The sequence below is a fragment of the Chelonia mydas genome, chromosome 3, assembly GCF_015237465.2.
Source record: "Chelonia mydas isolate rCheMyd1 chromosome 3, rCheMyd1.pri.v2, whole genome shotgun sequence".
NCBI classification, from domain to species: Eukaryota; Metazoa; Chordata; order Testudines; family Cheloniidae; genus Chelonia; species Chelonia mydas.
In genome coordinates, this window is record NC_057851.1 from 34,344,185 (window position 1) to 34,362,166 (window position 17,982).

The 17,982-nt window shown below is 44.1% G+C and overlaps 1 protein-coding gene across 3 annotated transcripts in view; it reads left to right on the forward strand.

The window, feature by feature from the left end:
* EIPR1 (EARP complex and GARP complex interacting protein 1) overlaps positions 1-17,982 on the forward strand; it is a 168,525-nt gene that overhangs the window by 104,375 nt on the left and 46,168 nt on the right. For all 3 annotated transcript variants that reach the window (XM_037894138.2, XM_043542302.1, XM_037894139.2), the window contains one exon: positions 15,944-16,043. In XM_037894138.2, coding sequence (XP_037750066.1) covers positions 15,944-16,043 — 100 coding nt within the window. The remainder of the gene's footprint in view (positions 1-15,943; positions 16,044-17,982) is intronic.

Here is a 17,982-nt window from a genome sequence, read left to right on the forward strand (position 1 = left end):
TAACTGATAACAGTAGGAGTTTGGTCAGCACTAGGAGCTGTGAGAAGCCTGAGCATTTTCAGTGAAGACAGGATTTTCAGATTTTACCTGTTAAACTCTTGTAAATCTCTACTGAGCATGAATGAACTGTGATTTTTTTTCAAAGGCTTTAACTTGACCATATTTCTGCAGATTTTCATAGGAATGGCAAAAGGCATATCCTTGACGCACAGTCTACCCTCCTGCCAAATTTCAAGTCACTAACACTAGAGTTTCAAAGAAAAGGTAGCCAAAATTGTTTTAACATTGAAAATCAATGTTATTTTCCTTAATCTCATTTTCAGAAATGGCTGAATTGTTTTGGCTGAAATTTCAAATAGGTAAATCAAATAAATATCAACCTGAGGCAGACATCTCACATGAAATATTTTTGCCAAATGATTAAAATTTGGCAGTTATAAACAACTGAAAAAGGGTCTTATAATGGAAAGTATCTGGCAACCTTAGTAGCACCAGAGTCTTAATAGGACCAAACTCTGCCTATAATGTCTGGACACTGAATGATCGATTAACTCCAAAATAAAATATTGTGATGGACCTGCCAGTCAGGGGACTTGAAGTCCCATCAGCTTCCTCCCGTTTGCACTTCCTCTTGCCTTAAGAAGGATCAGGATAAGGTCCTGATCTAGGAAGTGGCCTGGCTGATGGGGTCTTGTGGGGAAGCAGCGGCCTTCTGGCAAGCAAGGAGCTGCCTGGAAGAGAGATGCAGAGAGGAACACCCAGGAACAGATGCAGAGTTGTATGTGGAACAAGCTGTAACTGCTGGACACTGCAGCTGAATGCAGGTCTGTGTAGAACTTATGTGGCTGAGCAGAGAGCCAATGCGTAGGGGTCCCAATGAAAGAGACACTACTAAGTGATCCTGGCCTGTAAAACTGGCAAGCTCCTATTTGCCTAAACAAAGACTGGGCTGTAGAGGGTACTTTAGGCACTAGGCCTGAAGGTTCTTGACTTTCAGTTGGACTGCCCCATGGGCTCAAACAAGAACCACTGTTGCTCACTGAACTGTAACTATATAAGTCTCTGTACCTAGGGTATTTGCAACCTCTCTCTTTCCTGCCAGCCCTACTAAAATACCCTTTCACTTAGCTGTGTGCCTGAGTGGTTATTGGGCTATACCCAGGCTAGCCAGGGCTGCAAGCCCTATCTGCTGCAGCACCTGACTGAGTCTTGGTACACCTGCCATGATGTTCGCACTTTAAGGGTTTGATGTGCTCCAGCCCTGAGCAACCCCAGTGATTATAATATGAATGGAGAAAAAATGATATTTGTTGTGGAGGTTGTAGTGCTTTCATATAAGAATGGCCATACTGGGTCAGACCATAGGTCCATCCATAGGTCCAAACCATAGGCCCAGCATCCTGACTTCTGACAGAGGCCAGTGCCAGGTGCCGCAGAGGGAATGAAGAGAACAGGTAATCATCAAGTGATCCATCCACTGTCGCCCATTCCCAGCTTCTGGCAAACAGAGGCTAGGGACACCATCCCTGCCCAGGTTGGCTAATAGCCATTGATGGACCTATCCTCCATGAATTTATCCAGTTCTTTTTTGAATCCTGTTATAGTCTGGGCCTTCACAACATCCTCTGGAAAAGAGTTCCACAGCTTGACTGTGCATTGTGTGAAAAAATACTACCCTTTGTTTTAAACCTGCTGCCTATTAATTTCATTTGGTGACCCCTAGTTCTTGTGTTACGAGAAGAAGTAAACAACACTATTTACTTTCTCCACATCAGTCATGATTTTATAGACCTCAATCATATTCCCTGTTAGTAGTCTCTTTTCCAAGCTGAAAATTTCCAGTCTTATTAGTCTCTCCTTATATGGAAGTCGTTCCATACCCCCAGTCATTTGTTGCCATTTTCTGAACCTTTTCCAATATATCTTTTTTGAGATGTGGTGACCACATCTGCACGCAGTATTCAAGATGTGGGCGTACCATGGATTTATATGGAGGCAATATGATATTTTCTGTCTTATTCTCTATCCCTTTCTTAATGATTCCCAACATTCTGTTTGCTTTTTTGACTGCCGCTGCACATTGAGTGGATGTTTTCAGAGAACTATCCACAAAGACTACAAGATCTTTCTTGACTGGTAACAGCTAATTTAGACACCATCATTTTATATGTATAGTTGGGATTATATTTTACAATGTTTATTACTTTGCATTTATCAACATTGAATTTCATCTGCCATTTCGTTGCCCAGTCACCCAGTTTTGTGAGATCCTTTTGTAGCTCTTCTCAGTCTGCTTGGGACTTAACTATTCTGAGTAGTTTTGTATCATCTGCAAATTTTGTCACCTCAGTCATCACCCCTTTTTCCAGATCATTTATGAATATGTTGAATAGGACTGGTCCCAGAACAGACCCCTAGGGAAACTTATTTACTTCTCTCCATTCTGAAAACTGACCATTTATTCCTACCCTTTATTTCCTATCTTTTAACCAGTTACTGATCCATAAGAGGACTTTTCTTATCCCATGACAGCTTACTTTGCTTAAGAGCCTTTGGTGAGGGACCTTGTCAAAGGCTTTCTGAAAATCTAAGTACACTAAATCCATTGGATCACCCTTGTCCACATGCCTGTTGACTCCCTCAAAGAATTCTAGTAGATTGGTGAGGCATGATTTCCCTTTATAAAAACCATATTAACTCTTCCCCAAGAAATTATGTTCATTTATGTGTCTGACAATTTTGTTCTGTACCATAGTTTCAACCAGTTTGTCCGGTACTGAAGTCAGGCTTACCAGCCCGTAATTGCTGGGATCACCTCTGGAGCCCTTTTTAAAAACTGGCTTCACATTAGCTATCCTCAAGTAATTTGGTACAGTAGGTGGTTTAAATGATTGGTTACATACTACAGTTAGTCGTCCTGCAATTTCACATTTGAGTTCCTTCAGAACTCTTGGATGAATACTGTCTGGTCCTGGTGACTTATTACTGTTGAGTTTATAAATTTGTTCCAAAACCTCCTCTGGGACAGTTCCTCAGATTTGTTACCTAAAAAGAATGGCTCAGGTTTGGGAGTCTCCCTCACATCCGCAGCCATGAAGCCCGATGCAAAGAATTTATTTAGTTTCTCTGCAATGGCCTGATCGTCCTTGAGTGCTCCTTTAGCATCTCTGTCGTCCAGTGGCTTCCTGCTTCTGATGTACTTCAAAAAATTGTTTGTTATTACTTTGAGTCTTTGGCTAAATGCTCTTCAAGTTCTTTTTTGGCCTTCCTAGTTATATAACTACTACTTATATGGAATTAGGATAAGTTTTGTTCCTGTTTAGACATACTGAATAATGTTGAGAAATAGAGACTAATAAGGTATTTTCAGTTTGAGCACTATGGATTTTTCATTTCCTTTGAGGCAGCATTAAGTCGAACTCTTTCAATAATATCATTGTCTGAATGGTACTGGAAAATATGGTCTTCTAAATTCCATTGAGTAAATCTGTAGTTTTCTCTTTGAGACAGGGACTGTTTTTTGTTTGTACAGTGCCTAGACCAGGGGTGGGTAAACTTTTTGGCCTGAGGGCCACATCGGGGTTCCAAAACTATATGGAGGGCCAGGTAGGGAAGGCTGTGACCCCTAAACAGCCTGGCCCCTCCCCCCTATCTGCCCCCTCCCAGTTTCTGCCCCCTGACTGCCCCCGCCAACCCCCCCTGCTTTGTCCCCTGACTGCCCCCTACCAGGACCCCGCCCCTAGCTGCCCCCCACAACCCCACCCCGGCTCCCTGTCCCTTGACTGCCCCGACCCCATCCACACCCCCACCCCCTGACAGGCCCCCCGGGACCCCCACGCCTATCCAACCCCCCCGTTCCCTGTCCTCTGCCCCCACCCAGAACCTCTGCCCTGTCCAACCGCCCTCTGCTTCCAGTCCCCTGACTGCCCCCCCGGGAACCCCTGCCCCTTATCCAACCTCCTGACCCCCTTACCATGCTGCTCAGAGCAGCATGAATGGCAGCCGTGCCGCCTGGCTGGAGCCAGACATGCTGCCACACTGCCCTGCATGAATGCGCAGCCACGCCACCCAGAGCGCTGCCTGGGCCTGGCGCTCAGGGGCTGCGCAGAACGGACCTGCTGGCCGGATGTGGCCCATGGGACATAGTTTGTCCACCTCTGGCCTAGACCAATGGGTAGGGGCCTACCAAATTCACTGTCATAAAAAAATGTGTCATGGACCGTGAAATCTGGTCTTGTGTGCTTTTACCCTATATTATACAGATTTCACAGGGGAGACTACTGTTTCCAAATTGGGGGTCCTTCTGACACAAAAGTGATGGGGGGGGAGGGGAAGGAGGTGTCGCAGTATTGCCAGCTTTACTTCTGCACTGCCTTCAGAGCTGCATGGCTGGAGAGCACGGCTGTTGGCTGGGCGCCCATCTCTGAAGGCAGCGTCCTGCCAGCAGCAGCGCAGAAGTAGGAGTGGCAATACCATACTATGCCACCCTTATTTCTGCGCTGTTGCATTTAGAGATGGGTAGCCAGAGAGTGGTGGCTGCTGACCGAGGGCCCGCCTCTGAAGGCAGCAGCGCAGAAGTAAGGACGGCAGCACTATTCCAGGCCATCCATACGTTTTCACTGCTGCTTGCAGCAGCTCTGCCCTCAGAGCTGGGCTCCCGGCCTGCAGCCGCTGCTCTCCGGCCACCCGGCTCTGAAGGCAGCACCGCCGCCAGTAACAGCACAGAAGTAAGGGTAGCAGTACTGCAACCCCCCCTTACAATAACCTTGTGATCCTCATACAACTCCTTTTTGGGTCAGGACCCCTACAATTACAGCACCTTGAAATTTCAGATTTAAATAGCTAAAATTATGAAATTTATGGTTTTTAAAATCCTATGACTGTGAAATTGACTAAAATGGACTGTGAATTTGGTAGAGCCCTATCAATGGGATACTGGTCTGTTACTAGGAATCCTAGGCACTAACTTAATAGAAAGAAGAATATTTTGGACCCACATTTTACCAGTAAACATAGCATGTGAAGTATTTCACTGAAATTTCATTATTTAGTAAAGTATGTTATGACAAGTGGGAAGCCAAGTGGGTTCAAATTAAAAAAAAAAAAAAAATGTTTCCACTGTCTCCACCCCAGACTTCTTTTCGGGGTGGGGTTGCACCATTTTTGAATTGCTGTTGGCCATTGTGGATCCAACAGTGCTCCACACCAGTATAATGACAAGCACAAATGAGCAAAGGCTGTCAAAGCTGGATGACTTTTCCCATCATATCAAAGAACAGATTATGCGGGAGCATGCTAATGTTCTGTCGTGGCATCAGGAGAACACTCTGAAGCAGTGGCAGCAGGTAAAGCAGGAAAAATAGGTTTATGCCAAGCTGTTGGAACTAGAGGAATAGTTCTTTGGTCAGCTACATGGTATTCAGCACCATTTATGATCCCGGGAAACCAGCATGAGTTGGTGAGAAAGGATCATTCTGCAGCCTGGGATGACCAGCAGTGATAAGAGAATTTCAGAATGGTGAAGGCAACTGTTTGAGCTCTACATGTAATATAAATAAATGAGAGAGAGAGAGAGAGAGCGCACGCGTGCGCATGCGCACAACCGCATGCGCGCACCTGGAGCTCTGGGCCTGATGTATGACCTGAACCAGAGGCTGTAAACCCAAGTCAGACCATGTATTCAAACAGATGCTTACAAGTTCACCATCTGGTATATGAACTTGGCAAAATTGCTGATAGCATTGCTAAAACATAAGCACTCCTAAGAAGGATTAGGCACTAGATATTTACATAAATACTTCAGAGGGCTAGTACCAGATAAACCATCTTATCTTGTACTAGATAGGGGTGTGACAGAACAATGGATAAGAATGTTTTGTCCGAGATATCTGGAACAAAGGAAGGTAACAGACATCATGAAACATGTAAGATGGTACGTTAGTAGTTTTCCCAGTTGTTTGTCTCCATCTATAAATGTCAGGGTACCTCCCTGTGACGGGGTTTGACTCACCACCACTGGCACCCCCTGCCAGTCGCTCCGGGAATTAGCTCTCGACCGCTGCAGAGCATCCTCAATGCGTGGTGTCAGGCCCATCATTTGCTCTGCTGCCCTGGGACCTGCATTGCTCCCTGCTCGGCGGCATCCTCTTCGGGACAGTCCTTGTCTGCTTCAGGACACTGCCCTCTGGCAGTGCCCACCGCTTCAATCTCACCCCTTTCCGGGGTGGTGGTATTAACAGCAGTCCTTCTGTCTGCACCTCTCTCGGTAGCCAACCACAACCCTGTAGTCTAGCCCCTTATCTCAGGGGCCAGTTGCAGTTTGTCTCGGCCCCCCTCCTCAATGGCCAGGTGCAGTGCAAAGCAGGGGACCCAGGCCCATCCGCTATTCTGGGCCCCGACCCAGGAACCCTCTAGTGGCAGCCTCTCTCTGCCCTTCTTGCCTGCTCACTTTCACTGGGCCACTTCCCCTTTGGCCCTATGCACCTTTCTGGCCATTTGCAGCAGGGCCACAGCCTGACAGCCAGTGGGCTGGAGCCCCTATCTGCTCCCCCAAGCCTGCCCAGCACTGCTCTGTCCAAGGTGCTGCTCCTTTCATCAGGAGTCAGTCCTTATCCCTTGTTGGCCAGGGAGTGACTGTCTTCTCTCTAACTGAGCAGCCTTTATATAAGACCTAGCCCGGTCCTGATTGGCTGTCCCTTCCAGTGCCCTGATTGGCTTTCCCCAGGCCTTCACTGATTGGCTGCTGGTCTGCGCAGCCTCTCTGGCCTGGTTCAGCCCTTTTTCTTAGGGGGTGTGACTCTGCCCCACCACACTCCCCTTAACCCTTTATGTGGCTGAGGGAACAGCAGAGACTCCCACTGCAGATTGAGCTGCTCCTTGCCAGGGGGCACTTCTGTGTTAATGTACAAGTCTTGCAAGTCTTTAGGACTTGTGCCTTGAGTGCAGTAAAGTTGGCTGAGTGCGTTTGTCATTGAACCATGCCTGTGGTCTTTCCCTATGAGTAACACGGAGATCTGCTGAATTAGCAGGCTGTGCTCTCTGCTAGAGCTGATGACACCAGAGCTCCAAGGACTGAAGCACCGAGCAGCTGTAAGAACTTGACAGCAGTAACAACATTCCACCCTTCTACACTGTGTGGAATTGACCCCGGAGCTGCAGCAACAATGTACCAACGTATGCAGTGCCCCACACCTGAGGAGAAGCAGGTCACCATTGCCATCTGGAAGCTGGCTACCTCAGAATGCCACCCTCTGTGTAGACAGCCAATTTGGCATGGGGAGATCAACTGTTGGGGCCATTCTCATGAAGGTCATTGACAAGGTGCTGTCTAACCAGATCCTAAAGTTGGGTAGTATTCACGAGATCATTGACAGTACAGAGTTCCCAAACTGTATTGGGGTAATGGATGGAACTCACTTGTCTATCAATTATCTTCCCTCTCCCCACTACCCTCCATCCTCAGGAATTTATAAACAGAAAGGGATATTTCTCTATGGTTCTCCAAGGACTTGTTGACCACCATAGCAGGTTTAAAGACATACATGCAGGGTTGTCTGGAAGGGTCAATGATGCTAGGATCTTTCTGAACTCATTTCTATTTAAATTAATAGAGAAAGGACTCGCTGCTCCCAAGACCACTGTGGACATTAATGGTGTGAAGATTGGTTCAATTATTCTGAGACACCCCATCTTATCATCTGATGTGTTACTTAATGAAGCCATTCCAGGCTGTTTGGACAGAAGGAAGGAACATATAAACTACTTCCTCGGTAGCTGCAGAATGGTGGTCGTGTGTACATTTAGCTGGTTAAAAGGCAGGTGGCACTGTTCATGGAATAGGTTGGTAGCAGTGGAAAAAATGTTCTGACCATTATAATTGCTTTTTTGTGTTCTACATGATATTTGTGAGAGCAAGGGAGACAGCCTTAATGACGATGGGAGACTTGCTTGATGATTAAACTACCCAGCAAGGCATCCCGTAGAAAACACTAACACCCATGGGAATATTGTCAGGGATGCCTATTGTTTATATTTTGAGCCACATGTCTGAACATGTGGTTAGCTGCTGGAGGAGGGTATTGGGATAGATCCATTGTGATAACTGTATTGTGTATGGTGGTGGAAGTGAAATGATCCCTATGTACTTTTGTAAAACCCTATGAATTATCTCAGCTTTATTTTAAAGGTTTTCTAAGTTAATGACTTGTAATGGATGGATTGTAAACATTTTTTATTATGAAAGAACAATAACAAAACCAAAAATAAAGTTTTAAGTAAACCAATGGAAAAATAACTATTTTATATTTGAAAATACATTTAACTAAACAATCTACTAACAATGCACTTATAAACAAACATTTAATTAAAGCAATAGTTCCGGCAAAACTGGCAATAAAACAAATTCAAATAGAACAAGGTTGGGTGGGGAGCTTCAAGTCACAGGTATGTATTTGCCTTCCCCTCTGCCTCTTTTTGTCCACTTGGGATCTGGGGTTGAGAGCCATGGCTCAAAATTGTCAGGGGCACTTCTGGACTCAAAAGCACTGGGCTCCCAAGAGCCAGTATTTTCTGTGCCTTGAGGTTAGTTCTGAGAGGGGAATGGCGACTGGTAGCACTGCTGTTGTGGATACCGTGGGGAGGAGTTGCTGCTGGTTCCAGTAGTCAGAATTTTCCAGGGGCTGAAGGACATGGCTGGGTCCCAAATCAGGGGCCTGCTGGCCTAGCCAGGAGCATGGTTTGGAGGAGAGCATTCTGACTCAGAATAGCTTCCATGAGTTGCCTCAGTGTCTCCCCGTCCCTTTTCCATCCTCTCTTTGACTGTGGCAATGCTGACTCTGGCCACTGCCACTATCTTCTAGGAGAGTTGCATTTCTTTCTCTCCCTGGGTCATGTACAACCTCTGCCTCTCAGCCAGTCTGATTTTCCCCTGGGAGTCTGCCACGAATTCTGCAAACATCTCATCCTGAATCTTCCTTTTTCTCCCCCTCAGGTAGATCAGCCTCTGAGCAGTGCATAGAAGCCCTGTCCTTGATGGTCTAGCTGTTGCAGGTGCTATGGCTATGGGAGTAAGGGCTAAAAGATCAGTTGCTTATTGTTCGTATTCCAGTCAGGCCGTAATAGCATTTTAAAAATATCTATATGTTAATTTACCTCCATGAAACTCTTACCAATCTTGGAAGAACCTCAGAGATAAGTGTCTGCATGTGAGGAGGTTGCTGGGTGTATTGGGGTTTCTGTTTGCTGTATATGCTATTATGCTGTTTGGGAGGTTGGGGGATGGGGCGGGTTGGAATGATGTTCCTGTTTAGGTTTTGCAGGTATTTTTGTGGTGTCAGAGGTTATGGTTAGAAAGTGTGTCATTTGTACCTCAGTGGGAGTAGTATTGTTAGTGACTTTACTTGCCATACAGTATCCATTTATGCCTCATGTAAACAATGAACTCTAACCAAACTTTTTGCCTGTCTGTTCTTACTATCTATAAACTGATGATTTTTTGCACAATGCATTTGTTGTTCAAATCTATTATGGACAGAGGTAGTGTTAGCCATTGGTGGCTGCATTTTGAGGCAGGAAATATGGGAGGGGCGAGTTTCACCATCAGGACAGATGGAGGAAGGGGAAAGGATGGGCAAATGCCATCCATGCAATGGCCCCCAAAACGGTGGATAAATCATGGATTTAGCATGCCACAGAGGCTGATTGCTGGGCAGAGCAGCTGCCATTTTGGAAACTTACAGGGGTGCTGAATGGGCAGCATAATCCAAGGGAGGTCGGGGCTTGATAAATGGAAATGCTCCTAGCTCACATCTGCCAACAATGACTGAGGCCAGAGGGCACCCAGATCCAGAACCTCAGTACAGCCAATAATAATAAATAAATTGTAAAGATAGGTTCTTACGTGCTGAAGTTCCCTCCAGGGGATTTCTCTCTTTGGTCCTGGTCTGGGACTCGAGCCTAAACAATGCAGGGCAGGAATCTCAGCCTGTTGGCACAGGGCAGGACTGGCCTTCCATCTGGCTGATGTCAGTGTCTTGGGTCCCAAAAAGACCTTGGCGCTTAGGGGACAGCTCTTGTCCAGCATCCTCCTGCTCATCCTCTGATGGGTTTGCCGATTGTCCTCAGTGGTAGGGCACAAAAGGCACCAAATGGTGTCAGAAATGAGTTGTACTATAATCGTGTTGAATCTTGTCTACTTATTAAAAAAATGGATAGGTCACACATCCCTGCTAGAGTCTCTACTTTTGTCCCTTGTATGAATGTACTTTCTCTTGAGCTGCTTGCTTTTTATCTGGCATTGGTTGGCATTCTGGCTGTGACCCCTCATGAGCATCTGTTCGGCAATGTCCACAAAAGCATTTTTATTCCAGTGGCTGGCCACAAGAATTTCCTGAACCAACACTTCTCCCCAGATGACAATGAGATCCTGGGTCTCAGCACAGCTCCGAGAGTCTGCGTGAGCCATTTTATAGAGCTTCTGGAGAGCTGTCAAAGTTGTATTGCAAGAATGGTACTCTGGAGGACTCCAGAGTTCTCGATTAATGCAGAATTAGTGTGGATTGTGTTGTGTATACACAAGCATTTTCAAACTGGATTAGCTTGATTTGATCTGGTTTAAAATCCTTGTTTTAGACAAGGACAAACTTTTCTGAGACTGACAACATGCTAGTTTCAACTGAGAGACTGCCGCTATTTGCAGACTCAAGAAGGCAAAGCTGCACTGGTTTCCTTTCTGTTCACCTTTTGAAGATTATCATATACATAATGAATAGAAACTTAAAAAATAACTTAAATCCTGCAGAAATTGGTGGCTTAAGCCCTTTTACTTTGAAAGCAAAGCTTCTCACTCACCAGTGGTAAGAGGTATGAGTGAATTTTGCAAACCCTGGTGTTTTCCTATTGCTCTAACAGTTGAGTTATGGCTATGGAAAAATGGTCTCCACTTAAAGTGAAATCATGTTACAAAGAGTGATTTGGGTAACCTTCAACTTGATCATAAAATCTGAATGATCGCTACAGCCACATCTATAAAACGGTGAACTTCCATATCAGATAAATTAAATAGTAGCAAAATGGTCATCTTGCAAGGACAAAGCTCCTAGACCTTTTAATTCTGGGGTATGTCAGTTGGGTTATAATTGGCTCTAATTACCACACTTTCCAGCTATAAAATTCTTTATCTTGAAGCTCAGTGACACTCAAAGATGTGAAATTTCTTCTTGCCTTTGAAAACATCAAAAAAGTGCTTCCAATTTAGTCCTTACAGCTGAATGCCCAGTGATTAGTTCAAGTGAGGGGCAAACACATCAGCACCCATAACAAATGGCTTTTAGAAAATTAGTTTTTATCTCTGTTGCCAAATAATCACTACAGAAGTAATTGGCAAAACCAAATTTCATTGCCAGTAATCAAAAATGTTATCTAATAAAATAGGCCAAAATATCCATTGTTGTCCTCTTCTGTAATCAAGAAATAATCATTGAATTAAAAAAAAAGTCACTGAGGTTTTTGGTATGCTCCTTATCATTTGGTGTGAGAAACACTTTCACTGTTCCATGATCCAGTCCGTTTTCAAAATATCGGAATTGTCATTAGTCCTTTTTATTTCATTTTGGATGTAGAAAGTCTGAAATGAGTTTAATATTTTATCCTTTTAATGGTATTTATAAAATGCTTTTAATCTTTTCAAAGAGCTAATGCATGTCTTCTGGAACAGAACTTTATGGAATAACGTGTCCATTATGAAATGTAGTTACCAAGTTAGTTGTTGTTGTAGCCATGTTGGTCCCAGGATGTTAGAGAGACCTGAAAAAGAGCTCTGTGTAGCTCAGAAGCATGTCTCTTTCACCAGCAGAAGTTGGTCCAATAAAAGATATTACCTCCCCCACCGTGTCTCTCTGTAGATACCAAGTGACGGTTTTAAAACCAGTTAGCTACTTCTAATTATTGTAGGCAGTTAGTAGTGATGCCTATTGTTTAGGCTGTTTAATGTTTTCCATTGTATTGATGTGTTTTCAGTTGTTTATAATTTTGCTAAACTATAACTGGTTGGGGTGACATTTTCTGAACCTGCTCTCTGATTCAGACTGAATCTTTTTGAAGTTTCAATGAAAACAGTGCAGTCATTTTGTTTCAGTTTTCACCAAAAAGGTTAGTAGTGATTGGACATCTAACATAGTGAATGTCAGTGAAAATGAGGTTGGATCAGACGCTAAAACAGGGAAAGAACAAGTAAAAAGTTACTTAGACAAGTTAGATATCTTCAAGTCACCGGGACCTCATGAAATACATCCTAGAAAATACGCAAGGAGCTGACAGAGGAGATATCTGAGCCATTAGCAATTTTCTTCAAAAAGTTACGGAAGATGGGAGAGATTCTAGAGGACTGAAAAAGGGCAAATATAGTGCCAATCTATAAAAAGAGAAATAAGGACAACCCGGGGAATTACAGACTAGTTATCTTAACTTCAGTGCCCAGAAAGACAATGAAGCAAATAATTAAGCAATCAGTTTACAAACACCTAGAAAATAATAAGGTGATAGGTAACAGCATGGATTTGTCAAGACCAAATTGTGTCAAACTAACCTCATTGCTTTCTTTGACAGGGTAATAAGCCTTATGTATGGAGAGGAAGTGGTAGATGTGGTATAACTTGACTTTCGTAAGGCTTTAGATACTTTCTTGCATGATTTTCTCATAAATAAACTAGGGAAATACACCCTAGATGGAGATACAATAAAGTGGGTGAGTAAATGCTTGGAAAACCATTCCCAAAGAATAATTATCTGTGGTTCATAGTCCAGCTGGAAGGGCATATTGAGTGGGGTCCTGCAGGGATCAGTTTTGGATACAGTTCTGTTCAATATCTTCATCAGTGATTTAGCTAATGGCATAGAGAATATACTTATGGAGTTTGCAGACAATACCAAGCTGGGAGGGGTTGCAAGTGCTTTGGAGTAAAGGATTAAAATTCAAAATGATCTGCACAAACTGGAGAAATGTTCTGAAATAAATGTGATGAAATTCAATAAGGACAAATGCGAAGTACTCCACTTAGGAAGGAACAATCAGTTGCACACATACAAAATGGGAAATGACTTCCTAGGAAGGAGTACTGCAAAAAGGGGATCTGGGGGTCATAGTGGATCACAAGCTAAATATGAGTCAACAGTGTAACACTGTTGCAAAAAAAAGCAAACATCATTCAGGGATATATTAGCAAGAGTGTTGTAAGCAAGACACAAGAAGTAATTCTTCTGCTCTACTCTGCACTGATTAGGCCTCAACTGGAGTGTCGTAACCAGTTCTGGGCACCAGATTTCAGGAAAGATATGGAAAAATTGTAGAAAGTCCAGAGAAGAGCAACAAAATTGATTAAAGAGCAACTAGAAAACATGAGCTAAGAGGAAAGATTAGAAGAAATTGGGTTTTAGTCTGGAAAAGAGAAGTCTGAGAGGGGACATGGTAACAGTTTTCAAGTTCATAAAAGATTGTTACAAGGAGGAGGGAGAAAAATTGTTTTTCTTAACCTCTGAGAATAGGACAAGAAGCAATGGGCTTAAATTGCAGCAAGGGCAGTATAGTTTGGACATTAGGAAACAATTCCTAACTGTCAGAGTAGTTAAGCACTGGAATAAATTGTCCAGGAAGATTGTGGAATCTCCATCATTTGAGATTTTTAAAAGCATGGTAGACAAATACCTATCAGGGATGGTCTAGATAATACTTAGTCCTGCCATGAGTGCAGGGGACGGGACTAAATGACCTCCAAGGTCCCTTCCAGTATAATTTTGTGATTTCTAAGATGATGATTAGGGAAAGACTAGGTAGTTTTGGTTATGCTATGGTGGGGGGAGTCCTAGTTTTGTGTTAGAGGCTTGGTGCTAAAATTCATAACATGCCAAATGTATTGAGCATCCCGCAGCATCATGGAGTTCACTACAAATGAACTGCACTGAGCATGTTACCGTCTACAGTGAGTCTCCTACAGGGTTAGAGCTCTACAATAGAAGGAATGTAGAAGCAGTAGCCAGTCCTTACTACCATTATCTCCCCATTACCTTACCTAAGGAAAGGGTCAGTGGGTGAAGAGTGTGGAGAAGACCATGAGTTGTTGTTTCAGCTCTCCCATTACCTGGTGTTAATTTTGTGTACTTCATAGCCCAATACATCTGGGCCTTATATTCCTACTATAGGAGGCAGGTAAGAATCATTCACCCATTTTAGAAATGTTCCCCACCGCCTGGGTGTTGAGATTGCTTCCATGTCTGTGTTGATAAGGTACCTGAGAGATTACAAAAAGTCACTTCTATAAAAGCTGGGAACAGAAATCAAGTAACTACTCTGGCAAATCTCGTCCATTTAATCTTACTGTCTTCCAAAAGCACTCCAAAGTTAGGATATGGTACAATTAAAGTTATCCTGTAATTTGGATCCTTTGTGCATGTGCATTATGATTCAGTGCAGGGGTCGGCAACCTGCGGCATGCATGCCAAAGGTGGCATACGAGCTGATTGTTAGTGGCACTCTGCTGCCAGCCGGGGTCCTGGCCGCCGCCCACTGCTGGCCTGGATGGACGGAACCCCGGACCGGCAGTAGGCTGAGCCGCTCAGCGCGCTGCCGGTCTGGGGTTCCGTCTGCCGCCCTTGCTGCTGGTCTGGGGTTCTGTCCATCCAGGCCGGCAGTGGGGTGAGCGGGGCTGACGTCCGGGACCCCAGACCGGCAGCGTGGGCAGCAGACGGAACCCCAGACCGGCAGCGCGCTGAGCCGCCTTGCCAGTCTGGGGTCCTGGCCCCTGGCCCCGCTCAGCCTGCTGCCAGTCTGGGGTTCTGTCGCGGGGCCCCTGAAATGTAAAATTTATTACTGGCATGCGAAACCTTAAATTAATGAAGACTTGGCACGCCACTTCTCAAAGGTTGCCGATCTCTGATTCAGTGTTTAATTACATTGTTTTCCATGACCGTTGCCTCATCCAGTGCCCAGAATGGACAGTAATTGAGGCAGAGGGATGCTAGTGGAGAAAATAAGTTGTTTTATAATTAGGCAGACTGGGATCCAGGAGAACTGGGTTCTGTCCTGTGAGGAACTGTGCCTTTAAGAGGCTCTGTCAAGAACCACTTGGAACCAAGTGGCCCTGAATGGCTGTCTTGCTTGTGTGAATGGTTGTGTCTTACAACCACAGCAGACTGAGAAGTCTGAGCCCCAGGAAATGGCACAACCAGAGTTAATGGACTTACTGCCACCTGAATACAATGGTGCAGATGTCTCAAGTGAGGCCTACAGGTCTACGTGACAGTACAGTGCATCTCAGATAAAAATTGAGCATTGTTAGTTTGGTTAGTAATTTGGTTATAAGTACTTGAAATTTTGTAGTATGCTAATGTTGTTTGTTAATTGCCTGGGAAAGGACAATGTGGAGAAATGTACCTTTAAGAGGCTCTGGCAAGAGGTAGTTAGAACCAGTTGTGTTACTCATGTTAAGCAGTACTGATCAGTTAGAGCTCTGACACTGAATGAAGCAGACCTCTGTCAGATTCCTTGGCTCTGAGTGATAATTGAACACCACTTGTTTCTTCGTCTGCCACAGACTTTATATGTGATATTGAGCAGGGCTGTCATAATATATATGCACAAGGGGGCCAAATTAAGGTTGTATGGGCAACCTTAACTCTGGCATTTCCTAACTTTTGAGTGCGTGTCTTTACCTCTGTAATATTATTTTAATGTTGGGGTTTTTTGTATGTAACTAACTACATATTGACAAGGATGGTCAAATTCTGCTCTGCAGACAAAAAGGACCAATCTATATTGAAAATTATGGGAGTTTCACCATTGTGTTTGAGGACAGATTTAGTGCCACATAATTAAAATGACTGACAACTGCAAGACTTCATTGATCTGGGGTTTTTTCATGTGTTTTATTTATGTTATATGTTTGTTTTACAGTGTTATATGGGAGCCAATGGGAGATGGTAAAAAGATAATTTCACTGGCTGATAATCACTTATTATTGTGGGATTTGCAAGAAAGCTCAAGCAACGCCATGGTAAGAAAAATTGCTTGTAAGTTATAATATGGCCGGGTATTGTATATGATCTAACTCAGCATTTTATAAGGATTCTCAAATATATTGCTACTAACTTTTAAAAGTTAAATTTTTACCCAATTTCATTAAAATTAGCATAAGAACTTTCTTCTAACATTCTAAGAATAGGACTTAAAGTTTGTTTATTGAGACTACTGTTAGTGTGAATTAAATGCGCTAAGCCTGGGTTTTTGGAAACTTTAGTCTCCTTTTCCTGTTGCCCCTCACAATCCTGAGGCTTTCCCTTCCCTTTCTGGCTGCAGCTTGTTGAAACAGGCACTCTGGTCCTTTTTTGGATTTGAATGTTCCAGGCTTAGGTAACTTTTTGTCTCCCTTCTCTCTTACCAACAGTTATACCTTTTATTATTATTTATTTATTTTATTAGGTCTGCTTGAATTGCCTGTGGTTGTTACCCCAGTGAGTATAATGTCAAAATGATTTTAATAAAGCAATGATCATTAGACAAATTAAAGAAAATCCAGTTAAATCAGAGATCAATGGAACAAAAGCTTAGTCTAAGGATTGGGTAAGAGAGGTTAAATCTTGAAGTTATTTATTTAAACAAGTATTCATGTATGTCCTAGAGCCCAAAGAGGGGAGAGGGAGCGTGGAGAGAGAGATTTTTACTTATTCTCTGTCTGCTAGCATCACAGTATCGCAAGTCACTATCTCAGTGTGTGAGCACTGCTGTTATTTATCTGTATTACTGTAGTACATAGGCAGCCCTAGTCATGGACTAGAATCCCATTGTGCTAGGCTCTGTACAAATACAGAAGAAGATGGTTCCCTGCCCCAAGGGTCTTACAGTCTCAGTATAAGACAGGAAACAATAGATGGATACAGACTGACCAACAGGGAAATACAAGTAAACAGTGCTGGCCAGCATGAAAAACAGTGGTTTCTGCACATCAGCAGCCTGACCATTCTCAAGGGGTGTTTTTTTAGGCATCATATCAAAGGATAGTTTTGAGGAGGGATTTGAAGGTGGATAATGAGTTAGCTTTGCAGATGTTTGTGGGGAACGTCTTCCAAGTGTGTGGGGCTGTGAGAAAGTGGGAGTATTTGGTAATATTTTTGAGTCCTCTCTGTGCTTAAGTTTCCCCTCTATGCTGCATAGTTACCCAGTGGGTGGAAAAGAACTGTTTGCTTCCAGAGCAGGCTAAGTGACATAGGTGTGGGTGTTGCCTAGCTGTCTGGGCTTGGTCTCTATATGAATGGAGCATTTGAGAAGACAATGGCAAATCCAGTCACCCAGACATTGACACCAAGTAACGAACAACCCAGAGGGATTTGGATTTCCCCACTTCTCAGCAGGGAGACTGAGGCCTTGTCTGCACTTCACGGTTTTGTGGGCAAAAGGCAGTTTTTGTTGACAAAACAGTGGAGTACACATTACAGTGCTCCTCCTGCCCACAGAACTCTCCTGCTTTGCTGACCAAATAAAACCACCTCAACAAAAGGCGTAGAGCTTTTTGCAGTAAAGTTAGATCGACAAAGCATCAGTTCGTTGCGTCACTGTAACCGGCCCCCAGGAGGTATCCCACAATGCCCACTGTGAGCATTCTGATCACTGTTTTGAACTCTGCCTCCCTGCATCCAATTACACACACATATGCCCCTCCCCTTTCAAAGCCCCAGGAAGCTTTGAAATTCCTCAGCATGGGGAGCTCACATAGCTACCTCTCAGCTGAGCATGTTGGCTCCTAGCAGCAAACACACTCCCACCTGGAATACAGAGGAGAGGGGTGAATCTCCTTGTTCTGCAGGGAGAGGAGGGGGTGGGAGAACTTGGAGGGAAAGAATCAAAACATGAACATGGAATCCTGCTCTCCCGGCACTAGGACTACAGTGGCAGGTAGGCTGCTGCTCGGGTCGGGGAGAGGCTCATGCTGTGCTGTG